Genomic DNA, 27,430 nt, shown 5'->3' with positions numbered 1-27,430 from the left:
TGCTATTTCTGAGGTAAAGACATGAACTTTCTAGGTCCAGTTAGAACTTTGGGGTCTTTTTGGTTTGTGGTCAGTTTCTTAACATTGAGCTAAGAAGCTCAAAAACATTTCGAGCCTTTGGGCCGACCCCGTGGCTCACTCAGGAGAGTGCGGCGCTGGGAGCGCCGCAGCGCTCCCGCCACGGGTTCGGATCGCCGGTGCACTCACTGGCTGAGCGCGGGAGGGTTGCGATCCCCTTACCGATCACAAAAAAGAACAACAACAACAAAAAAAACATTTGGAGCCTTTATTTCATGTTTTTGTCTTATTGTCTGTAGCTGAGCTCTTATAGTTAAACTATGTTAGCGTCCCTGATTGGTCTCTCTATGATCATTTTATATTAAACTGTCTCATAGCCAGACTCCCTTATTGCTTGATATAAATTTGATCAAATCTGAGAGTTTTAAGCCAGCCTACTAGATGTCAAAATTAGCCATATGGCCTGTTCTTCTAGATCATGGTAATTGGAGGGAGAATAGGAGAAGAAGAATATCAAAATCCATGAATAATTAGAAATGTTCATTATTTTATTTTTGAACTCCTTTCCTTTTTTAACCTCTTTAAAGTTTTTCTTTCTTTTTTCTTTTTTTGCCAGAAATCTCTTTGAATTTTGATTTAAATCCTCATTTAGTGTTTTAGTGTACTTACTTTACACATATTCGTTAGAGGTATAGCAAAATTAATAATGAAGGAACACATTCCTTTTCAATTTTCATATATATATTTTTTGTTGAAAAATTGGAAATTCTTCAGTTTGCTTGTAATAAGTATGATTGCCTGCCAATATTTTTCACATTAAACATTCTCTGGTACAAAATATACATATTTTTTTGGTGTATAACAAAAACTGTTTTGTCTAGTAGGTACAATATATAAAATTATCTGAATATTAGTTTCAGCCATACTTTAAAAGTGGTTTATTTGGGGCTGGCTCGTTAGCTCAGTTGGTTAGTGTGTGGTGCTTAGAACACCAAGATCCAGGGTTTGATCCCTGTACTGGACAACTGCCAAAAAACCCACAAAAAACAAAACAAAACAAACATGTATAAATGGTTTATTCTACCAGTGTTTTAGTTCAGTAATCATTTGAATTTGCAATTCCTTAAGTATTTACTGAGTACCAACTATGTTTTAGCAGCAGGGATTTTGATTTGCTCATTACTCCAGTGCCCAGCACAGGGCCTGGCACATAATAGGCGTTCAGTAAATATTAGTCAAATGAAGCAGTGCATGCCTTTATGGAGTTTACATTCTGATGTTTACCCACACTACAAGGGCCCTGAAAGAAGTAGAATATATAGTCTGTACATACTTTAATGTGAAGTGTGTGTTGACCTGAGTTGTGGGATCACTGCAGAATGAACATTGATGATATTAAAAAGACTCAAGACATTTTGAAATGATCTTGCCTCTCTTATTAGGAATGAAAATATATTTCCCAGAAGCTCTTCTCTTTAGCTGGGACTCGGTCACATGGCCACAAGGAAGGCTCAGATCACAATTATCTGACAAAGAGGAATGAGATTAACTGAGCAGTATCCATTATGTGGAACAGGGGATTTTGCCACCCTGAATAAATGTGGAGTTTGGTGGTAAGGAGGAAGGTATAGAGGGAATTATTAGGTTACTAGTAGTACCATTACAGAATTGGAGAGAGTCGAATCTGGACTGGGCTTAACTTTGTACAGTACTGTGAAGAAAGTAGTTTCTAGGTGTGTATGTCAGTAACGTGGGAATTTTAGCCTATGCATGAACAAACCTGAATCTTAATACTTTAAGCAAAAAGCCTCTTAAAATTGTTTTCTTTGGAAATACTTAGTTAGAATTATAATTTTACTTAAAGAATCAAAACGTATTTCTTTTTACAAGTATTCATTAATTCAGCGTTTTGGTTTTAGGTAGGCTTTTATCCTTTCATATAAATTAGTCTAGTTTAAGAAGTTACTAGAATAACATTTTTAGAAGTTCATAGATGGCAGCACCTATATAGGTGCTGTCCAGACTCCTGGTTACTGACCATACTAGTTGAACAGTTTGTAACGTTGAAGTTAAATAAATAAATAAAGATAAATAAAGACTAAATAAAAGAACTAGAGTGTAAATTATCTAGGGCGATCACTTTATGGTATAAGAGATGCCTCACAATCATCTTTGTATTCTTTGAGCCCTAAGAAAAGTCCAGAAGCCTGGAATGACTAGAGAAACTGGCTCTGGAATCAGACTGAGGTTTGAATGCTGCCCCTGTTGCTTCCTAACTATATGAGTATGAACTGACAGGTTATTTAACTTCTCTGAAATTCTGTTTCCTCATCTTTAAAAGGAGATTATCATATCATATATTAAGCAGAATAATTAGGATTAAATAAGATATCATTAAAAAATAGTTAATACTTATAGTAAGCTTACAATGGTTCAGGCAATGTTCTGTGTGCCTAATTATTTGCTATGTAACACATAAAAAGTGTCAGGCACATATATAGTAGATACTGAGATATCACTTCTTTCCTTTTTTTTTTTTTTTTTTTTGATAAATAGTTAACCAGCATTTGTTGGGTTGGAATTAAGTTTCTGATACATGAGTTGGCATGACAAAGCTGAAGAACAGCAACCATGAAATTACAGAATAGTTTCAAGGCTTTTTATAACTGGACATAGTCTTTTTCTGTAATCTTTCAATAGTACTATTGAAATTAGTACATTTTTGTCAGTGCTTATGTTGGTGAATCAAATACCTCCTGATTTAATCAGAACAAAGACATATTAACTGTTTTAACATGTGCTTATATTACTGGCTCCCAGAAATAAAGCCTTTAATCGATGAAAATGTGATCATATTTGAACTTCAGAAGATCTACCATTTTTCTAGGTTACAAGATAATGAACGTAAGGATAAAGAAATGAATTTTTCTTTTCTTTTCTTTTTTTGGTGGCTGGCTGGTACGGGGACCTGAACCTGTGACCTTGGTGTTATAAGGCTGCACTCTAACCAACTGAGCTAACTGGCCAGCCCTAAGAAATGATTTTTAAATGTTTCTGTCATATTTTGGTACATATTTTGAAATTAAAGATAATTTCAAAACCATGTTTTACTAATCTTGGTATCTGACATAAAGTAGGTGCTCAATATCCTGGTACTAATTAGTTACTGCTGAGGAAACAAGTCTGTGAAATGGTCATACTTAGCAACTATGGACTAGGGATTTATAAATTGCTCAGCATGAGATTTCCAACCTTTTTATGGTATGAATCAGTTTTTAAAAATTATTTATGCCTGAAATTTTCTGAAAGATACGTATTAAAGAAAGCTTAGAAAAATTGATGTTGAAGTGCCTTTACTGGAAAATTTGTGGTTTTAAAAAACAGGACAGCACAAATTACAAATTGGTATGGGGGAAATCCCTTCATGGCTGATCAGTTAACCTAGAGAAGGTGAAATATAAGGTGGGATTGAAGCTGACAAGAAGGTTCCCAAGGTTGAGAAAAGGATCGACCCCATTCTAGTTATCTTAGAGTTTTTATTATGCTTAGAGGAAGCATTGTATGTGGAAATAGCTTATAGATTGGAAGCACTATGGACATAAGGGTGTAATAATTATACTTTTGTTGATTGGAAAACATTTTCCTGATAACTCAAAGAGCAGACCTTAAATAGTGAGGAAAGTAATCATATTTGTCCTATTTAGCATTGAAACTCATGATTTTTCTTCCCCAAACCACTCCTTCAGACTTACCTTTTTTCATAAATGGCAATTCCATCTTTCGTGGTGCTTAGGCCAAAAAGTTCAAGTCAGCCCAGACACTGCTTTTTCTCACACCTACATCTGTCTTCCACCCTTCTCAACATTTCACTGCCCCTGTCATCCTGGACCTAGCCACCAACACTTCTTACCTAGATTATTCCAGGATCTTTTTTTTTTTTTTTTTTTTTTTTTAAAGATGACCGGTAAGGGGATCTTAACCCTTGACTTGGTGTTGTCAGCACCACACTCACCCAGTGAGCAACCGGCCATCCCTATATGGGATCCGAACCCGTGGCCTTGGTGTTATCAGCACCACACTCTCCCGAGTGAGCCACGGGCCGGCCCATTCCAGGATCTTTTTAATTGGTTTTCCTGCTTCTGTCTATTTTCAGCATAGCTGTAGAGTGATTCTTTTAAAAGGTAGGTCAGATTATGTCCCTTCTCTGCTCATAATCCCCCAGTGGCTTCCCAAAAGCCAAAATCTTCCCAGCAGCCTACAAGTTTGTATATAATATGGCTCCCATATACTTTGCTGAATTCATCTAGCATCTCTGCTTTAATTATTCTGCTCCAACCACAGTGGCCTAGAATATGGCACACAAGCTCCCACTTCAGGGTCTTTGCACTTTCTGTTCTTCCTTGCTTGACTGTTCTTCCACAGGTAACCCGCCTGGTTCACTTCCTCACTTCTCTCATGTATTTGCTCATGTTATCTCATCATTAAGACCTTGATCACTCTATTGAAAGTAGTACTCCCTGTCCTCCTTGTTCAATTTTTTTCCCCCAACATTCATTTTCATTCAACATACTGGACATACTTTATCTATTGTCTATCTACCCACGGTAGATTATGAAATTCCTGAGGGCAGATTTTTTAATATTTGTTTACCTAGAATAGGGTGTGGCAGACAGTGTGTGCTCAGTAAATATTTATTGACTAATTGAGAAAGAAATCTGTGACAGTTCATAGTATCACTACTGTTGATTCATAGAGCCTTCTTTAAATAAAATTACTGATATTAGCTGTCCATATAAGTTCTAGAGAATGGCAGTATTAATTCTAAACACACTGTTTACTAATGGGAGGGAAGTACCACATTATAGTTCCCAGTCTCCCTCATAGTTAGATTGGGTCATGTGACTGGGCTTTAACTAGTGGAACATGTGTGGAATGGATGTACCACTTTCAGGCCTGGCCCAGGAAAACTTCCCATGAGTGATCCCCCTCCACTGTACAATTCGGGAAGCCTGTGTTGGAGATGGCAGGCCTGTGTGATGGAAGGCTCTTGGCTCCGTGACTTACTACATGGTGGAGAGTTGCCCACTGATCAGGAACACCTGTTTGGACTTTGAGTGAGAAATAAGTATCTGTTGGATTAAGCAACTGAAATTTGGAATTTACATTACCTTAACTAATACAAACCAGTAATAGTCAAATTATTTCATTCCTCTTTCTGTTGCATATGGTAATCATGTCCCAGATTTCTTGTCTCTTGTCATTGGCTTCTGTGTTTGAAATGAGAATAATATTGTTTTAAAGCACTGTCATGTCCTTGAATATAAGTGCCTTTTTAAAAACATATTTTTAAAGATATGTTTCACATACCATAAAATTCACTTATTTTAAGTGTACAGTCCAGTGTTTTTTATTGTATTCATAGAGTGGTACAACTGTCACCAAATCTAATTTTAGAATGTCTCAATAGTCCTCAAACGAACCCTGTACATATTAGCAGTTGCTCCTCATTACCCTCTCTCTTCCAGCCCTCGGCAACCACAAACTACTTTCTATTTCTATGGATTTACCTATTCTGCGCATTTCACATAAATGGAAGCATACAATATGTAGCCTTTTGTGTCTGGCTTCTTTCACTTAGTACAATATTTTCAAGGTTATCCATGTTGTAGTATGTGTTGTGTGTTATTTTTATAGCTGAATAGTATTCCATTGTATTAGATATATCACATTTTATTTATTTATTAATTGGTTGATGGACGTTTGGGTTGTTTCTACCTTTTGGCTGTTATGAATAATTCTGCTGTGAACATTGGTGAAAAAGTTTTTGTTTGTATATATGTTGTCATTTGTTTTAGGAATATACTGAGGAGTGGAATTAATGAGTCATAAGGGAACTCTATGTTTAACATTTTGAGGAACTGCAGGACTGTTTTCCAAAGTAGCTGCACCGTTTTACATTCCCATCAGCATTGCCCTTACATTTTATCACTGCTGGAGTAGAGTCACCTGGTAAAATATAGTTCTTTAACGGATGTAGGTGAGGGACACTCAAGAAGGGGACTGAGGGTGAGACAAGCAGTATGAGATTGACCTCTCTCTTGCCTCTTCTGCTGCTGTTCACTCTTGCTTGCTTACTTGGCACTGACTAACCTGGCCTCCTTGCTATTCCTAGAATGCAGCTCACATGCTCTCATGTTAGGGCCTTGGTGCTGGCTTTCCCCTCTGCTTGGCATGCTCTTTCCTTCCATATCTACTTCAAGTCTTTGTTCACATATTACCTTCTCAGTGGCAGCACCCCTCTCCCCACCCTATTTGATTTTCAACCCATACTGTCACCCCTACCCAGTTCTGTCACTTACCACATTTAGAAAAAGTACTATATTCTCTTCCTTACACTAAAATGGAAGCTTCATGAGGGCAGAGATTTTGGTCTGTTTTCTTCACTGATATATCTCTAATGTTTTGATTGGGCCTGACACACAGATGGTTTCCAGTAAATATACATTAAAGGAATGAATAAATAACTTTCCGTGTCAGTAAATTCATTTTTTTAAATGGGAATTTAAATCATAGAAGTAAACATGAGTACATTCTCATCATAAAAAGTTTACCCGATACAGATAAAGCAAAATTTCCCTTTTACCTGCCCCTGAATCTCACTCTCCTAGAGCATAACCACTGTTAGCAATTTGTTTTTTGTTTTTTTTAAAAGATGACCAGTAAGGGGATCTTAACCCTTGACTTGCTGTTGTCAGCACCACGCTCTTCGAAGTGAGCCAACTGGCCATCCCTATATAGAGATCCAAACCCGGGGCCTTGGTGTTATCAGCACTGCATTCTCCCAAGTGAGCCACAGGCTGGCCCAGCAGTTTGGATATATTCTTCTAGACCATTTTAAAGCTATGTGCACACAAATATGTGTACCTATAGAAATATGTAGTTTTGTTTTTGTTTGTGTTTTATATAGATATATGTATATGAGTATATTTATATAAATCACTATCTATACAAAACTTTTTTGTCACCCCAACATAAACTCTATACTCATTAAACTGTCTCATTCTTTTTAACTTTCATCTTATGGATGTGCTATTGATTGACACTGAAGTTTAAGTTTTTTCCTAGTACAGACATTGCTCATGTAAACATTTTGGCTCTTGCCACTTTGTGCATATGGAGATGTTTCTGTATTTATGCCCTGGAAGGGAGGGCTATTTAAACTCATTCTTTAAAATTGCTAATGCTACTTATTTTCTTATTTTCTCTGGGTATATTTCTGAGATGATATTGGAAGTGGAATGGTGGGTTGTGGAGAATGCAAATTAAAATTTTTGATAGAATAAAATTGATTTATAAAAGGGCTGTATCCATTTACCCTCTTTAACTGGTAACGACAACTTCCATTTCTCCATATCTTCACCCATATTGGATGTTATTAATCTTTTAGTTTTGCCAATCTGTGTGGAAAAATAACTAATTTTAGCTGTTGAGGTTGAGCATAGTTTCATAGGATTGTATTTCTTCTGGAAAATTTCTGTTTATACCTGACCTTTTAAAATTTTTTTCTTTTTACTATTAGGTTTGGTCTTTATTTATTTCTATATTTATTTATAGACACTATCTGTTATTCTGGCTATTAGTATTTTGTCTGTTGTATATGCTAGAAATAGTTTCTTCTAGTCTATACCTTGTCTTTTAAAGTTATTGTGGTTCTTTTTGCCAATTGGAAAATTGAAATATTTATTTAGTCGTATGTGTCCATTTTATGGCTTCTTTGCTTATGGTATCCCAATTTTGTAATCATATTCACTTGTGTTTTCTTTTAATTTGTTTGGAGTCTTGTTTTTCTTGTTTTCTTCTTTTAATTCACCTAAAATTTATTTATGTGGCAGTATAAAGATATAATTTTTTTCCTCTCAAAATACAGAGCCAATTCTTTAACACTATTTATTTGCATCCTTTCACAATTGATGTGGAAAGCCATCTTTATCACAACTTCACTCTGATAAAATGGATCTGTTTTTCAACTTATTCTTGTACTTATTCTTATTCTTCAACTTATTGATGTATTTGTCTTTTCTTGTGCTAATACCATACTTTCAATATTTTAATAGATAGAACTTGCCTCATATCTCATCTTTTACAAAAGTGTGGCTGGACTATACATTTTCTCTTTTAGATGCATCTTAAAATTAGCTCATCAAATTGAGTAAAATCCCCTGTTGGGATTTTGATTGGTAAGGAAAACATTTCTGTAACACAATTTTTAATGGCCATGTTTGGCACATTGTATGCTTGTGTCATATTTTACTTAACAATTTCTCGTTCTTGGTCCAAAATAATCCTTTAAAAATATTGGCTGCATAATTTGGCTTTCTTTTCTTTTTTCAGTCTAGGTTATTCTTGAGTTCTGGGTTTTGTTTAAAACTTTTAGTGATTTTATAAATTTATTGGTACCAGTTTGTTCACCTAAGAGAGATATGCCCTCTGTTGGGTTTACATAATCATTAAAAAGTTAAGTTAGGGTCAGATTTAATTTAGATGATATAGGTGGCTAAGATTTGTCTGTCAAAATTGCTCTAAAACCTTGATTTTATCAGTCTCAGTTTATGTTTTAATCTCCCCAGTCAGACATGTGTAGCAGTGGGTTAAAACACACACGCGCACGCACACACGCGCACGCACACACACACACAAAACCCGGCAGCCAACAACTTAATGAAACAGTAGAAGATTTTCACCCCTAATAATCAAGTTACATAGATATTTGACAACTGAAAGCAGAATGTTTGGTAAAGATAGTCTGTCAAAGAGGATGTGTGGATGTGTACAAGGTCAAGAGTGATGGCTGACTACTGTGGAGAGTGAAAGGCCAACAGAAATTTACACTGTTGGGGAAAAGAAAATATAAAGTGACTCTACCACTAATCTTTATGGTCAAGGACAAGGTTAACTTTGCAAATCTGCTAAAATGGAGTATCTGAATTGCTGAATTATTGAATTTACCATCTTTATCAGCGTACTTGATATTATTCCTGGACTTACATCTGTTGAGTTGAGGGATAGGTGTGAAAATTCAAACATTTCAATGGGAATTTTCCTGCTAACTGCCTGGAAAATATTTATTGAATTAAAGTATCTTCTTACAACCACAACACATATTGGTGATCCTTAGAGCCACACTGAATTCCTGTCTTTCCTAAGCCCTTTAAAAATTATTTATGTCAGACATATTAAATTATTTGGATGAGGATCCTTCTCATAGAAATCTCTCTTGCATTATTTTAACTTCTCCATGTAATACTTTAAATCAGTGTTTCATCTTAACTTTGAAAATAAAGTGCATTGACATGAAGCTAGGTTACTACTAGACTTAGAATGTGGACTGTATGTGGAAACTAAAACAAGATGGAAGGGGAAAGCATCAGGTAACTGTTGTTAAGATGACTTTCACATCTTTTAAAAAATCTGTTAAAAGGTAATTATTTCATGGTGGTTTTATTTTACATTGATGTATCACTAAAAATGAAACAGTGAATTCAGTTTGGTTTTATTCTGCCTGCGTTTGTTTTAGCTTGTTTTTTTCATATTTGATTTCAAATCTTGTTTTATCCAATTAGGTTTGCTTTAAACTTTTTTATTTATATTTGTTAGAAGTGTTTAAATGTCTCCTGGCTTTAGTATGTTTTATTAGAACCTCTTACATCTAGGCACCTTTTTAGTTCACTAAAATATTAAATAAGATGAGCAAGGTCCAGATCAGTTAATTCATGAGAATGTATTTAAATGAATAATTCTTAATGTGTTCTGGTCACCACAAGAGGAATTATAATACCAAAATCAATGATAAAATAAGTGAAGACAGTAAAACAATTTAATATGAATAAGAAATAAATGAAATAAAAGGAAATAAATGAAAAATGAATTGAATTTCCATATAATAAGCCCCCAGATATTTTACTGTTTTTTCCTCACTGCATAAAAAGGCAGCAGTCTAGCAATAAAGAGAGAGCTAACAGATGTTCCACAGCAAAAGACTTCATCAGTTTATTTCTCATGATCCTAGTAAGATGATGAACTGATTGTGCATTGGCTATGATCTGATATTGTAAGACTGAAAAAATGTCACAGCCTTAGCTTTCAGCTACATAAGACTTGCATTTCTCCCACCTCATGTCTTTTGGCTTTGAAGCAACCTGCCTCCCTTCCTTCCTCCTTCCCTTCCTTCATTTTGCACTGTGGCTCTCTGTGCAAAATACTCCAGTGTGTTACAAGAGTTCATGAACATAAAGCAGTAGATGACTCTCAAAACTTTATATGTTTAGGGCCGAGCCCGTGGCGCACTTGGTAGAGTGCTGCGCTGGCAGCGCGGCGACGCTCCCGCCGCGGGTTCGGATCCTATATAGGACTGGCCGGTGCACTCACTGGCTGAGTGCTGGTCACGAAAAAACGACCAAAAAAAAAAAAAAAAAAAAAAAAACTTTATATGTTTATATGTATCCACTAAATTAATCCATTAAATCCGTAAGAGCTCAAACCTGTTACATTGCCTAACAGTTAACATTAATTCAGCATTTGCTGTGGAGCCAGCTCTGTGCTAAGTGCTCTTCATGGATTGTTTTACTTAATCCTCATAACCCTCTCATGAGGTAGATACAGTATTTTACAAATGATGCAGTTGGCACAAATTCATTTGTCAAAAGTCACATTGCTGGCTGGCTGTTTGGCTCAGTTGGTTAGAGCATAATGTTGGTAACACCAAGGTCAAGGGTTCGGATCCCCTTACTGGTCCACTACCAAAAAAAAAAAAAAAAAAAAGTCACATAGCCAAATAAACAATGGACATGGGATTTTAAAAAATTAATATAAGTAATATTGTCCTTCCCTTGCTTTTTTTCACTCAGTGACATAGACGACATTCCCACGTGCTTTGTTTCTACCTAAATAATAGCAACTAACATTTACTGAAGGTTTACCCTCAGTAATGGTTATAGGCATCTCATCCCCATTTGGTGGACATGTAGGTTGTCTCCAGTTTCTCACTGTTACAGGTAATATTGTGGCAAACAAACATCATTGGTTACATAGCCTTCCACATGTGCATGTATTGTATGATAGATTGGGATCAGTCTGTATTCCCATTTTCTCTCATTCTTCTACCTTCCTTGCCAACACTGGATATTTTCAGTTTTAAAAATTTTACCAATCTGAAAGGTGAAAAAAATAGTGTATAATTAAAAATTTTTGTTTTCCTCATCACTAATAAGATTGAGCATATTTTGTAAGTATTAACTCTGATTTTTTAATGTGGATTAATTACATATGTTGCCCTTTTTTTTTTTTTTCTTTGTTGAATTACAGGAGTTTGTATATGGAAATTAACTCATTATCTCTTATATGTTGTAAATATTTTCACCCATCTCATTTGTTTTTGAATTTTATTTATGGTATCTTTTGCCATGTAGAAGTCTTACTATTTTATTTTGTCTTTGTAGCAACTCCTTTATGGTTTCTCTGTTTGGGTTCAGAGTGATCTTCTTGAAAACACAGCTTTGATCATTTCCTTCCCCTGCTTTTAAAAAACCCCTCAGTTGCTTCTGATTGAGAGGCAGTATGATGCTGTTTGAGGATATGGATATAGACATTTTGCTTGGTTCAAAACCTGGTTCTGTTACTTACTAGCTGTGGGCCTCTAGGCAGGCGAGGTAGCTGTTCTGTGCCTGTTTCCTCATGATGATGATGCTCACTTTGTGGAGTTGTTGGGGTATTAAATGGGTTAACATATTTAAGTGCTTAGAACGGTGCAGCACATGGTAAACCTTCAGTAAATATTAGCTGCTGTTACTCTTCTTCTTGTCCAGTCTTATTATACGTCACTTACTCTGTTGGTTCCCATGCTCTAGCAACAATGGCCTTCTCTCAGTTCTTTTCTACCTTAGAGCCGTCGTATATGCTGTTCCCTATGTCTGGAATACTCTTCCCTTTCTCCCCTTTTTGCCTAACTGCTGTTTCCCCTTTAGTCTCAGCTTAAATGTCCTTTTCTCAGGGACACTGTCAGTAACCTCGCAGTTTAGGTTAGGCCTGCCTTTATGTTCTGTCTTAGCAGCCAGTACTTTTACTTCCTAGCACTTTAAATCATTATTTTAAATTATTGGCTTGTCTCCCCCCAATTGATAGTAAGCTTCATGAAAGCAGGAACCAAGTCTCTCTTGATTGGTTTATAGTGGATGGTAATGAACTGGTGTCTGACAGATATGTGAGGAGTGAATAGATTAGTAGGTGGAGTGGTACAGTTTGGATGTTTTGGGTTTGAGGTAAAAACTAAACTGAGAGAAGAGAGCATATTTGGAGGCTTTAAATATCACTGTCAAGTTTCTATTTAATTGTTTCTATCTGTGAAAGTATAGGTTTCAGTGCTTGTATTATATGATATGATTTGTGATAACTGGTGGTTACTCAAATGATATATCCTTAATTTTATCAGTTATTAAAATCTTTTCTGTGAAATTTTAAAATCTGAAAAAGACCTTACCTCATTTTCCAGATAAAAATTGGTAATATGGTAATATATAAAATTGTTTATCTAGGTATCAGTAGAGCTGGAACTAGAACCTGAGTATCCCTACTACCCATCTAAAGCTGTTGTACTTTAGGTAACTGATACCTTTTCAAGGGATATATTTTTTAAAATGTTAGCTAACGTTTTCATAGTTGTTTATGAGGATCCATTACCGGGGGCTCTAATACATGCTCAAAACTTTTTGAGAGGTATAGAATTGCTTGATTCTGCAGAATATCACCCCCAAAGCTGTACTGTTAAGTATCTATTCCACTTTTATAGTTTTCTTTATTGTTACCCTTACAGTTAGTTTATGTCATGCCTTCCTGTAGCAGCTCCTTTTCCCCTTTCATTTAGTCTTTTGAATCTATTAGAAGCATATTAAGATAATATCTTAGGTTGTTTTACATGTATGTAAAGCAAAAATAAATAGATTCATCCATGGCGCAAAATGGATGAACATCAAAAACATGTTAAGTGCAAGAAACCAGACACAGGAGATGACATATTATATGATTCCATTTGTGTGAAATGTCTAGGAAAGGCAAAATCTCTAGAGATACAAAGGAGATTAGTGGTTGCATGGGCCTAGCGATGGAATGGAGAGGAACTGCAGGTGGGCATGAAGTTTATAATCAGGGTGATATAAATATTCTAAAATTGGATTATGGTAATGGTTACATAACTCTGAAAATTTGCTAAAAATTATTAAATTGTACACTTAAAAATGAGAGATTATGGTATGTGAATTATACCCTAATAAAGCTGTTTTATAAAAAGAATAAATGGGTTCAGAGCTTATTTTGGAGGAATTCTCTTTATAATTGTAGGCTAACATAGTTGATACTTTTGCTTCTGCGTAATATTCTAGATAAATGAAATGGCAAACTAGGTAAAGTAATATACTTTATTCTGAATCTTACTCATTGGATAAAACAGAGAATTGAAAGCTACCCCCACCCCAAGGAAACCATTAGGAATTGGAGTTTTTGTGGATAGAAATCATAGTGTTAAGTATGGTAATCTAAGTTTAAAGGGTAGTAGTTCATATACATGTTAATTAGTGAATTTTAGGTATCTTATCAAGGTCTTGATAATCCGCTCACTCTACACGCGCACACACACACACACACACACACACACACAACCTTTAAAATTAGAAAAAGTATCAGTTCCCTTCTCTAATCCCATCGGTTCTGCCAGTGTTTTTGTTTTATCTCATCTCTCATCCATTCGAGTGACATGTCTTATGAATGAGTGAATACACTTGAGTTTCAGGCTGTTTTTGTGTTCTTTTTGATTTTTCAGCACTTTCATTTGGACCCTTGGATGCTCATTGAACTCAAGACACTTGAAACCTGCAAGTAATCTTCAGATCACAGCAGAATCATAAGGCTTTCCTTTTGTGTGGGAAGGAGATAGCCTTTGTGCTGTGGAAATGAACGGGGAGCAGCAGCTTGAAGCAGGTATTGGTTTTACTAAGTAGAATTTATTCTCCAGATTGCAGAATTATATTACTTGACTCTGTTATATTGGCTGACTTGTCTTTCTACCACTAAACTGGAAACTCTTTGAAGTTGTGAGTTGTTTTTCGTTACTACCTCCTGCACCTGGCAGAGATCCTGGCAGTAGGGACTACTATAATGCTTGCTGAAAAAAATAACTTTTATGAACAGACTGTTATTTTTAATAACATTTAATTTTGGTAGTTACTTTTTAATTATTTTGAAATAATTATAGATTCATGGGAAATTGCAAAGCTAATCCTGGCAGGTCTCATGTTCTCTTCACCCAGTTTCTCACATTAGTTGCATCTCATATAACTAATATGATATAAAATTCAAGAAATTGATAGTAGTTCTAGGTCATTTTATTGTGTGTGTGGATTCCTGTAACCACCACCCTCAGTCAAGGTACAGAACTAAACTATCACCACAGAGAGCTTGCACATCTATCCCTCTTTCCCTCTACCTTCTCTAACCCCAGGCAACTATTAATCTGTTCTCCATCTCTATCATTTTTTCATTTAAAGTATGTTACATAAAGAGTATCACAAAGTGTGTGATTTTTTTGAGATTGGCTTCTTTTCATTCAAACTAATGCCCTTCGGATCCATCCAAGTTCTTGTGTATGTCAGTAGTTTTTTCATGGATGTACTACAGTTTAGTTATCCATTCATCTATTTTAGTGCATTTTGATTGTTTCCAGTTTGGGGCTGTTACAATTAAATTGCTATGAACAATCATGTACATAATATTTCATTTTTCTGGGATAGATGCCCATGAGCACAATTGCTAGATCGTACGTTTAGTAAAGAAACTGCCAAACTACTTCCTAGAGTGGTTGTACTATTTTATATTCTCACCAGCAGTGTATTAGAGATCTAGTTTCTCTGCATCCTCACCATCATTAGGTATTGTCATTATTTTTATTTAAGCCACTCTGATAGGTGGATAGTGACAGCTCATTGCAGTCTTAATTTTCTTTTCCCTAACAGCCAGTGATGTTGAACATCTTTATATATGCTTACTTGGCATCCCAAGTAATCCCAAGGTCCTCTTCAATGAAATGTCTCTTCAGGCAATCATTAATCTACTTTCTGTCTCTGTTTATTAGTGTTTGCATAGTATATCTTTTTCATCCTTTTATTTTCAACCTGCCTTTATCGTTATGTTTGTTGGAAGTTTCTTGTAACAGCATATAGTCATTTTTAAAATTTTTAGTCTTATGATAGTAGGTTTAACCATTTACACTTAATATAATTACTGATATGTTAGGGCTCATGTCTGCCTTTTTTGTTTCTTTTTTTCCACCCTGTTTTCCTATGGGTTACTTAAACATTTTTTAGAATTCCATTTTGGTTTGTCTGCAGTAATTTTGAGTGTATTTCTTTATATAGCTTATTAGTATAGCTTATTAATGGTTGCTCTACATATTACATTATATGTACATAATTTATCACAATTATTTTATTACTTGAAGTATAGAAATATTTCCTACCTTTACATCCCTTTACTCTTTTATTTATAATATAATTATATTAAATATTTCCTGTATATACTTTGAGAACCACATCAAACAAGTTTTTTGCTTGAACCTTGAAACATAATTTAGAGCACTCAAAAGAAGGAAAATATATTGTTTTTCAATATTTTTGCTTTTTCCATTGTCACTTATTCTTTTCTGATTTTCCAAGATTGCTGTTCCTTCTTTTGTCATTTCATTTCTGTGTAGAGATTTTCTTTTAACCATTTTTTTTAGGCTAGGTGTACTGGTGACAAATTTTCTTAGTTTCCTTTCATCTGAGGATGTGTTGATTTCCCCATTTATTATTGAAGGATATTTTTGCTGGATATAGAAATTTGGGTTGAAAATTTTTTTCTTTCAGCTCTTGAAAAATATTGTGAAACTTCCTTCTGGCCTTTATAGTTTCTGATGAAAAATCTGCCATCATTGGATGACCCATTCCCTTCACCCTCATTTGAGAGAGATGTGATTTCTTCCTTGTTAATTTCAAGATTTTTTTTTTTTCTATGTCTTTAGTTTTCAGAAGTTTCACTTGGCTGTATCTTTGCATGTATCTCTTTGGGTTTATCTTGTTTGGGGTTTTCTCAGCTTCTTGAATCTATAGGCTCGTATATTTTTCCAGATTTGGAAATTTCTAAGTCATTATTTCTTCATGTACTTTTTCAGCCCTGCCCTCTTTTCCTCTTCTTTTGGAATTTGATGAAACTAATGTTAGATTGTCTCTTACTGTCCCACAGGTCTGTGAGGCTCCATTCTCCTCGTTTCATTCTGCTGTTGAGTTTATCCATAGAGTTTTGTTTTGTTTTTTAAATTTGATTATTGTATTTTTGATTCTAAAATTTCCTTTTTGAGCTGGAGAGGAAAGATAGAGGTGAATAGCTTCAACATAAAATGCCATACCCCACTGTTCTGACTGAATTAGTAACTTACCTTGAAAAGATGCTTTTCAGTTTGTTCTGTGGCTTTGGTTAATTCCAGAACCTTGAAATGGTTGATTTTCATTGTTTAGTCAGTATTATCGCTGCCTTTATGGAGGAGTGGGTTCCTTGAGGTATTCACTTTGCCATTTCAGAAATTGAATTTGTTTTTTTAAAAATATTAGTAGACTCGACATAAAAATATTAGTAACTCATAGACTTAAATATATATGTATATGAATGTTTAATGAATCCATTGCTATCCTCATTCATTTGATGATCAAACTTCTGAACATTCTAGAGCAGGGAGAGGTCTTTCAGATTGGTCCCTATGTTCTTTTGATGTGATGACATGTTTTTGATGTACTTAGTCCTTGTTTTCAGGCACTGTAAGATTTCCAGGTATGTCTTACTCATTTCCTGCTCCAAACTTGCAATCTGCCATTTCTCTGAGAAGCTTTTTTTTTTTTTTTTAAAGTATGATATTTAGAGACTGCAATCTGGGTGCTGGGGTTGCTCATTGATACTATGTCATCATTTCTTCTAGGCCTTACCCAAACATAGCCAGAAAATACACATCTTTTGAAGAGTAAAGAAAATCATGGTTTCATACTGATATTTACAATTTTAATTTAAAATTACAGGGTTTTTACTTTGATTTTATGCTGTATCTCTTCTCTTTTGGAAATGTCTTGTTTCTTAATGATGTTAATATCATTACTTATTTATTTTTATCCTATAATAGTTCCGTAATTGTTTCAAAATCACAATACCAATATTCCAAATATCAATAAGATAACGGTGTGCAGTTTAAGATTTATGGTTTTTGCTTTTAAATATATTCCACTTGGTTTTGAACCAGAGTATTGTATTTTAATATGACTTAAAGAAATCCTATCATGGTTTTGCCACCAACAGGCTCATTTGTTTCAGTTCATTTGCAGTTTTTAGAATTTTTTCTTTAGATTTATTATGTTTCTAAATTGTGTAAAGTATCTACGTACTTCCAACATCAGAATTATATAACAGGATTCCCACTTTTAACCTGATACTACCCATCCATTTTCCTTTTTCTCCTTCTTATACACAGCTAGTTTTATTGCTTTTTAACTTATCTACTATTCATTAAAAAATATATATATGTATATATATATACATGTGTGTGAGTATATGCTTATATATTCTCATAGTCATAGCTCTTTCATCTTATACGAACAGTAGTGATACAAAAAACCCCTGCTCTGTAGTGCGGTTTTACTTAATAATATATTTTGGAGATTATTCCACATCATTATACAGAGATCATTCTCAGTGCTTTTTATACCTGTATTATACTGGATATATATAACACCATATTTATTCAACAAGTTCCTTATTAATGGACATTTGGTTATTTCCAGTATTGATATTACAAATAGGGCTACAATGAATAGCTTTGTACATATGTCTTTTTGTATTTTTGCCAGCATATCTTTGGGATAGATTCCTAGAAGTGGGATTGCTGGATCAAAAGGTAAATACATATGTAATTTTGCTAGATATTACCAAGTTTTCTTCCACGGATGTTGTGTCATTGTGCCTTTCATAGAGTATATTGTCAAACTTTGGAATTTTTTTCAGTCTGATATCTCAGTGAAGTTTTAATTTGCACCTCTTTTCGTATATTTCAGGATCATTTGCATTTCGTTTTGATAAACTCTCTTTTCATATATTTTGCTTATTTTCCCATCAGATCATTAGTCTAGTTTCTTTTTAGTTTACTAGTTTTTAATGTATAAGACATTTTAGTTGATTGATTCATCATTTTTATTGTTGATTATTTTTTATTTTTAAGTTAGCATGCTGTTTAAGAGACTGGAGTCCTTGCTAAGGACCACAGATGCCCAGCCTTTTTATGTTTTAGTAATAGGAATTGACTTTCTACTGGCCCCTAGGATTCTCTCAATGCAGTCTTTGTTGACTTGTATTCCATGCCCACCCTCAAGGGTTGACATTTATTTATTGATAAGCTAATCTTTTTTAAAATTCATTTTTAATTTCTATGTAATAATAATTTTCTGTGTTTATGGGGTACAGTGTGATGTTTCAATACATGTATACAATGTGTAATAATCAAATCAGGGTAATTAGCATATCACCTCAGACATTTATCATTTCTTTGCGGTAAGGATATTCAAAATTCTCTCTTCCAGTTATTTTGAAATATACAATGTATTACTGTTAACTGTGGTCACCCTACTGTGCAATGGAACACTAGAACTTACTTCTCCGATCCAGCTATAACTTTGTAACCTGTTGGCTTGTATTTCTAATGAAAAATTTCAAATACGTAAAAATGTTTGGACAAGAATATAACAAACAGCCATGTACTAGCACGAATATTTAATAAATGTTAACATTGCCCAATATTTGTTGTTTCCATCTTTTTATTGTGGTAAAATGTTCATAGTGTGAAATTTACCACTTTAACCATTTTTAAGTGTACAGTTCATTGGCATTAAGTACATTCACATTATAGTGCAATGATCATCACCATCCATCTCAAGAGTTTTTTTCATCTTCCCATATGAAACTCCAGACCCATTAAGCAGTAATGCTTAATAAGCCCATTCCCCTCTTTCCCTGGCATCTACCATTCTACTTTCTGTCTCTGTGAATTTGACTACTCTAGGTACCTCATATAAATGGATTTATACAGTATTTGACTTTTTGTGACTGGCTTATTTCACTTAGCATAATATATTCAAGGTTCATTCAATCATAACATACATCAGAATTTTCTTGCTTTTTAAGGCTGAGTAATACCCCATTGTGTGTATTCAGCACATTTTGTTTGTCTGTTTATCTGTTGATGTTCACTTGGGTTACTTCCACCTTTTGGCTATTGTGAATATTGCTGCTATGATCATTTGTGAACAAATATCTATTTGAGTCTCTGCTTTAAAATCCTTTGGGTATATACCCAGAAGTGGAGTTATTGGATCATATGGTCATTTAAAAAATAAGTATTTTTAGAAGAACTGTTTTATAGTTTTCCAGAGTGGCTGCAATATTTTATATTTCTACCAGCAGTGCACAAGGATTCCAGTTTCTTCACATCTTTACCAACACTTGTTACTTTCTACTTTTTTGGTAATAGCTACTGTAATGTGTGTGAAGTAGTATCTCACTATAGTTTTGATTTGAATTTTCCTAATTATTAGTAACATTGAACATCTTATCATGTGTTTCCTTTTTTTTAAAAGAAATAAAAGATAATATAGCTTAAGCTTTTTTTGTACTTACCTTCTAATCCTGTTTTCTTTTCTCTGTCCCCAAAGGTAATGTTGTTGAAGTTGATATATATTTTTGCCATCCTGTTTTTATACTCTTATTAATATGCATGTATTCATAAACATTATACTGCAGAGTTTTGTTTTCAAGCCTAAATTGTGTCTAGCTGTGCTTTTCATTATTCACTTACCTTTTTTTACTTGATGTGGTTTTTTTTGAAATTTATTTATGTCAATACTAGCTCATTCATTTCAACTGCTGTATATTCCATTGAAAGATTGCCATAATTTATCTATTCTCTTACTGATTGCTTCTAGTCTGTTGCAATTACAAGCAGTGCTGTCTTTGTATTTGCCTTCTTGTGTTCATTTGAAGGATGGGTCCTCTAGGGTATACTCATTCAGCAACTGTTTACTGAGAACTCACTATGTACCAAGCATTGTTCTGGGCAGAGGTATATATCATTGAACAACAACAACAACAAAAAATCCCTGCTTAGGGAATTTATGTGAAGTGAAGGTGCTGGATTACAGAGTATTTGAATCTTTCCTCATTCAACAAGCACTTATTGAATGTCTACTGTGTACCAGGTATTTTAAGAGTCTGTGTAACAGGGATATAGGATAACCAAAACAAAATCCTGTCTTCTTGGAGCTTATGATCTAGTAGGGAAGATAAAAAGACATGGCATACTGTCAGGTAGGAATGAATGCGATGAAGAAAATGTAAGCAGAGCACCATTTAGATGGGTACTGATAGAAGGCCTTTCTGAAGAGATGACATTTGAGTAGAGATTTGAGTGAGACGAAGGTGTGATCAACACTGAGAGATGAGTCTGTGAGCTGAGGGAACAGCAAATGCAGAGGCTTTGTGGAAAGAGCATGATTAAAGAAGAATGGCAAGAAACTCATTGCCACCTGAGTGCAGTGAGCATCAAGAATCTGACTGGGGATAAAGTGGAAAGGTAGATAGGCAGGGGTCAGACTGTATACGGCTTCTGTAGTTTCCCAAAGATTTTAGATTTTATTCAAGTGTGATTGAAAAGTGAAAGATATTGTGGTTAGGCCTTGGCTTAGAGATAGCAATGGGATATGGTGGGAAATGATTAGATTTGGGATATGATTTAAAGATAGTGCCTATGTGGTATTTCTCTTTCTGTGCCTGACTTGTTTCACTTAATATAATTCTCTCAAGGTCCATCCATGTTGTTGCAAATGGCAGTATTTCATTTGTTTTTATAGCTGAGTAGTATTCCATTGTGTAGATATACCACATTTTCTGTATCCACTCATCCGATGGACATTTGGGCTGGTTCCAACTTTTGGCTAATGTAAAGAGTGCTGCGATGAACATTGGGGAAAAGGTATACCTTCTACTTTTATGGGTTAGATGTAAGGTATGAAAAAAAGGGAGAAGCAGGGATAACATCACATTTTTATGGATTGAGCTAAAATATTGACTACTACAGGTTGAGCATTCTAAATCTGAAAATCTGAAATCTCAAATACTCCAAAATCTGAAACTTTTTGAGTTCTGACTTGATGCCATAAGTGGAAAATTCCACACCTGACCTCATGTGACAGGTCATGTGTTTCATGCACAAAATTATTAAAAATATTATATAAGGGCCGGCCCCATGGCACACTCGAGAGAGTGCAGTGCTTGGGAACGCAGCGGCGCTCCCGCCATGGGTTCGGATCCTATATAGGAATGGCTGGTGCGCTCACTGGCTGAGCGCGGTGCGGGCGACACCAAGCCAAGGGTTGCGATCCCCTTACCGGTCATAAAAAGACAAAAAAAAAAAAAATTATGTAAAATCAGGCCGGCCCATGACTCGTGAGAGTGCAGTGCTAATAACACCAAGGCCATGGGTTCGGATCCTACATAGGGATGGCCGGTTGGCTTACTGGCTGAGGGTGGTGCCAACAACACCAAGCCAAGGGTTGAGATCCCCTTATTGGTCATCTTTTTTTTTTTTTTTTTTTTCTTAAATTTTTTTTCTTAATTTTATTTGGTCGATATACAATGTGGTTGATTATTGTGGCCCATTACCGAAACCTCCCTCCCTCCCCCTTCTCCCCCTCCCACCCAATAATGTCCTTTCTGTTTGCTTGTCCTATCATCTTCAAGGAATTGTAGTTGTTATGTCTTCTCCCCCCCCACCCCCGGTTTGTGTGTCTGTGTGTGAATTTATTTATTTATTTTTAGCTCCCACCAATAAGTGAGAACATGTGGTATTTCTCTTTCTGTGCCTGGCTTGTTTCACTTAATATAATTCTCTCAAGGTCCATCCATGTTGTTGCAAATGGCAGTATTTCATTTGTTTTTATAGCTGAGTAGTATTCCATTGTGTAGATGTACCACATTTTCCGTATCCACTCATCCGATGGACATTTGGGCTGGTTCCAACTCTTGGCTATTGTAAAGAGTGCTGCAATGAACATTGGGGAAAAGGTATACCTTCTACTTGATGATTTCCATTCCTCTGGGTATATTCCCAACAGTGGGATAGCTGGGTCATATGGCAGATCTATCTGCAATTGTTTGAGAAACCTCCATACCATTTTCCGTAGAGGCTGCACCATTTTGCAGTCCCACCAACAATGTATGAGAGTTCCTTTTTCTCCGCAACCTCGCCAGCATTTAACGTTCAGAGTCTTTTGGATTTTAGCCATCCTAACTGGGGTGAGATGGTATCTCAGTGTAGTTTTGATTTGCATTTCCCGGATGCTGAGTGATGTTGAGCATTTTTTCATATGTCTGTTGGCCATTTGTATATCTTCCTTAGAGAAATGCCTACTTAGCTCTTTTGCCCATTTTTTAATTGGGTTGCTTGTTTTTTTCTTGTAAAGTTGTTTGAGTTCCTTATATATTCTGGATATTAATCCTTTGTCAGATGGATATTTTGCAAATATTTTCTCCCACTCTGTTGGTTGTCTTTTAACTCTGTTAATTGTTTCTTTCGCTGTGCAGAAGCTTTTTAGTTTGATATAATCCCATTTGTTTATTTTTCCTTTGGTTGCCCGTGCTTTTGGGGTCGTATTCATGAAGTCTGTGTCCAGTCCTATTTCCTGAAGTGTCTCTCCTATGTTTTCTTTCAGAAGTTTTATTGTTTCAGGGTGTATATTTAATTCTTTAATCCATTTGAGTTGACTTTAGTGTATGGTGAAAGGTATGGGTCTAGTTTTATTCTCCTGCATATTGATATCCAGTTATCCCAGCACCATTTGCTGAAGAGGCAGTCTCTTCCCCAGTGAATAGGCTTGGTGCCTTTGTCAAAGATCAGATGGCTGTAGGTGTGTGGGTTGATTTCTGGATTCTCTATTCTATTCCATTGATCAGTGTGTCTGTTTTTATGCCAGCACCATACTGTTTTGGTTATAATAGCTTTGTAGTATAGTTTAAAGTCAGGTAGTGTTATGCCTCCACCTTTATTTTTTTTGCTCAGCGTTGCTTTGGCTATGCATGGTATTCTTTTATTCCATATAAATGTCTGGATAGTTCTTTCCATTTCTGAGAAAAATGTCATTGGAATTTTGATGGGGATTGCATTAAATTTGTATATCACTTTGGGTAGCATGGACATTTTCACTATGTTGATTCTTCCAATCCAAGAGCCTGAGATATCTTTCCATCTTCTTGTATCCTCTCTAATTTCTCTCAGCAGTGGTTTGTAGTTCTCATTATAGAGATTTTTCACCTCCTTGGTTAACTCAATTCCTAAGTATTTTATTTTTTTGGTGGCTATTGTAAATGGGCAGGCTTTCTTGATTTCTCATTCTGCATGTTCACTATTGGAGAATAGAAATGCTACTGATTTTTGTGTGTTGATTTTGTATCCTGCTACTGTGCTGAAATCATTTATCAACTCCAAGAGTTTTTTTGTAGAGGTTTTAGGCTGTTTGATATATAGGATCATGTCATCTGCAAACAGGGACAGTTTGACTTCATCTTTTCCAATCTGGATGCCCTTTATTTCCTTCTCTTCTGTGATTGCTCTGGCTAGTACTTCCAACACTATGTTGAATAGGAGTGGTGAGAGTGGGCATCCTTGTCTAGTTCCTGTACTTAAAGGAAAAGCTTTCAGCTTTTCCCCATTCAGGATGATATTGGCAGTGGGTTTATCATATATGACTTTAATTATGTTGAGATACTTTCCATCCATACCTAACTTATAGAGGGTCTTTGTCATGAATGAGTGCTGAATTTTATCAAATGCTTTTTCAGCATCTATGGAGATGATCATATGGTCCTTGTGTTTGATTTTATTAATATGGTGTATCACATTTATTGATTTGCGTATGTTGAACCAACCTTGCATCCCTGGGATGAATCCCACTTGATCGTCGTGAATAATTTTACGTATGTGTTGCTGTATTCTGTTTGCTAGCATTTTAGTGAGGATTTTTGCATCTATATACATCAAGGATATCAGCCTGTAGTTTTCTTTTTTGGTTATATCTTTACCTGGTTTTGGTATCAGGATGATGTTTGCTTCATAGAATGAGTTTGGGAGATTTGCGTCTGTTTCAATCTTTTGGAATAGTTTGTAAAGAATCGGTGTCAATTCCTCTTTGAATGTTTGGTAAAATTCTGCTGTGAATCCATCTGGTCCTGGGCTTTTCTTTCCTGGGAGCCTTCTGATAACAGCTTCAATCTCCTTTATTGTTATTGATCTGTTCAGATTTTCTCTGTCTTCATGGCTCAGTTTTGGGAGCTTGTGTGTGTGTCCAGAAATTTGTCCATTTCCTCCAGATTTTCAAACTTGTTGGCGTATAGTTGTTTATAGTAGTCTCAAATGATTCCTTCTTTTTCAGATGAATCAGTTGTAATATCACCTTTTTCATTTCTAATTTTTGTTATTTGAATCTTCTCACTTCTTTTTTTGTTAGCCATGCTAACGGTTTGTCAATTTTATTTATCTTTTTTTTTTTTTTTTTAAGATGGCTGGTAAGGGGATCTTAACCCTTGACTTGGTGTTGTCAGCACCGTGCTCACCCAGTGAGAGAACCGGCCATCCCTATATGGGATCCGAACCCGTGGCCTTGGTGTTATCAGCACCACACTCTCCCGAGTGAGCCACAGGCCGGCCCCAATTTTTTTATTTATCTTTTCCAAAAACCAATTTTTTGATTCATTGGTCTTTTGTATTGTTTTGGGGGTTTCAATTTCATTAAGTTCTGCTCTGATCTTAATGATTTCTTTCCGTCTGCTAACTTTAGGTTTGGATTGTTCTTGTTTTTCTAGTTCTTTAAGGTGAAGTGTTAGGTTGTTCACTTGCCATCTTTCCATTCTTCTGAGGTGAGCATTTAATGCAATAAATTTCCCCCTTAATACTGCTTTTGAAGTATCCCACAGGTTTTGATATGATGTATCATTATTTTCATTAGTTTCAATAAATTTTTTGATTTTCTGCTTGATTTCTTCTTGGACCCATATGTCATTAATTAGAATGCTGTTTAATTTCCATGTGTTTGTATAGTTTCCAGAATTTCATTTGTTATTGATTTCTAGTTTTAATCCATTATGGTCTGAGAAAATACATGGGATAATTCCAATGTTTTTAAATTTGTTGAGACTTGATTTGTGACGTAGTATGTGATGTATCCTGGAGAATGATCTATGTGCTGATGAGAAGAATGAATATTCTGAGGTTGTTGAATGGAATGTTCTGTAGATATCTGCCAAGTCCCATTGGGCTAGAGTATTGTTTAGATCTTGTGTTTCTCTGCTGATTCTTTGCCTAGATGATCTGTCCAATATTGACAGTGGGGTGTTCAGGTCCCCTGCTATTATGGTATTAGTGTCTATTTCCTTCTTTAGGTCTAATAGAGTTTGTTTTATAAATCTGGCTGCTCCAACATTGGGTGCGTACATATTTATGATTGTTATGTCTTCTTGATGGATCAGTCCTTTTATCATTAAGTAGTGTCCCTCATTGTCTCTTTTTATGGTTTTTAGTTTAAAGTCTACTTTGTCAGATATAAGAATAGCTACTCCAGCTTGTTTTTCTTTTCTGTTTGCATGGTAAATCTTTTTCCATCCTTTCACTCTTATTCTATGTGAATCTTTATGGGTGAGGTGGGTCTCTTGTAGGCAGCATATAGTTGGGTCCTCCTTTTTAATCCAGTCAGCCAGTGTGTGTCTTTTGATTGGGGAATTTAAGCCTTTTACATTAAGAGTTGTTATTGAAAAGTGTTGATTTATTCCTAGCATTTTTTTGATTGTTGTTTGGTTGTCTTAGGGTCTTTTGTTCCTTGCTTTCTGATTTACTGTTTGTTTTCTGTGTTTGTTGGTTCCTTAGTTTGTAGATAGCCTTTTCGTTTGTTTGTTTTCTCTTCATGAATGCCATTTTTATTATACTAGTGGGTTTAGATTTTTCTGGGGTTTTTATGGCAGTGGTAGTTATTTTTCAGGAACCAAACCCAGTACTCCCTTGAGGATTTCTTGTAAGGGTGGTCGTGTGGTGGTGAACTCCCGCAGTTTTTGTTTTTCTGAGAAATATACTATTTGCCCTTCATTTCGGAAGGATATCCTTGCATGGTAGAGTATTCTTGGCTGACAATTTCTGTCTTGTAGTATTTTGAATATATCATCCCAATCCTTTCTGGCTTTTAGGGTTTGTGATAAAAAGTCTGAGGTTAGCTTGATTGGGGCTCCCTTATAGGTGATTTGATGCTTCTCTCTTGCAGCTTTTAAGATTCTCTCTTTGTCTTTGAGTTTTGCCAATTTGACTACAACGTGTCTTGGAGAAGACCTTTTTGGGTTGAATACGTTTGGAGATCGTTGAGCTTCCTGGATCTGAAGATCTGTGATTTTTCCTATACCTGGGAAGTTTTCTGCCACTATTTTGTTGAATATGTTTTCAGTGCAATCTCCTTTTTCCTCCCCTTCTGGAATACCCATGACTCAGATATTTGAGTGCTTAAGGTTGTCTGATATCTCTCTCAGATTTTCTTCAATGCCTTTGATTCTTTTTTCTTTTTTTTTTTTTTGTCTGCTTGTGTTATTTCAAACAGCCCATCTTCAAGTTCAGAGGTTCTCTCTTCAACTTCGACAAGCCTGCTGGTTAAACTCTCCGTTGTGTTTTTTATTTCGCTGTATAACTTCTTCAGTTTGGCAAGTTCTGCTACATTTTTTTTCAGGGCATTGATTTCCTTGTACATTTCCTCTTTTAGGTCCTGTATACTTTTCCTCGTTTCATCATGATATCTTGCTGAGTTTTCTTGTATCTCATTCAGTTTCCTTAGAATTATCACTCGAAATTCCTTGTCAGTAATTTCAAGGGCTTCTTTTTCTATAGGATCTAGAGCTTGAGATTTATTATCTTTTGGTGGTGTACTTTCTTGATTTTCGTATTTCTCGTATCTTTTCTTTGATGTTTATTCATTGTGGCAGGGGGTTTCACAGTCCACAGGTTTGACACTATTGACTGACTAAGATGTTGCTGTGGTTGCCAATTTGGTATGGCTACCTCAGTGACTCACTGTTCCGTGCACTCTGGCCGGGGTTACTGGGATGCGCCTAGGCACCGCAGAGCGTGTGGTCTCTGCAGAGCTTCCTCTTCCCTTGCAGGATGTCTCCCTGCTCTGTGCGCGCTAGGCTGTGCTTGGGATGGAGCCGGGTGGCGGCGGTG

At 35.5% G+C, this 27,430-nt stretch overlaps 1 protein-coding gene across 4 annotated transcripts in view; it reads left to right on the top strand.

Annotated features, from left to right (window-relative positions):
• SFMBT1 (Scm like with four mbt domains 1) overlaps positions 1 to 27,430 on the top strand; it is a 142,849-nt gene that overhangs the window by 67,781 nt on the left and 47,638 nt on the right. For all 4 annotated transcript variants that reach the window (XM_063114064.1, XM_063114065.1, XM_063114067.1 and 1 more), the window contains one exon: positions 13,886 to 14,043. In XM_063114064.1, coding sequence (XP_062970134.1) covers positions 14,016 to 14,043 — 28 coding nt within the window. In that variant the 5' untranslated portion in view covers positions 13,886 to 14,015. The remainder of the gene's footprint in view (positions 1 to 13,885; positions 14,044 to 27,430) is intronic.

The sequence above is a fragment of the Cynocephalus volans genome, chromosome 11 (genome assembly GCF_027409185.1).
Source record: "Cynocephalus volans isolate mCynVol1 chromosome 11, mCynVol1.pri, whole genome shotgun sequence".
NCBI classification, from domain to species: domain Eukaryota; kingdom Metazoa; phylum Chordata; class Mammalia; order Dermoptera; family Cynocephalidae; genus Cynocephalus; species Cynocephalus volans.
The sequence above is the reverse complement of the archived record's forward strand: the minus strand, read 5'-3'. Positions and strand labels throughout refer to the sequence as shown.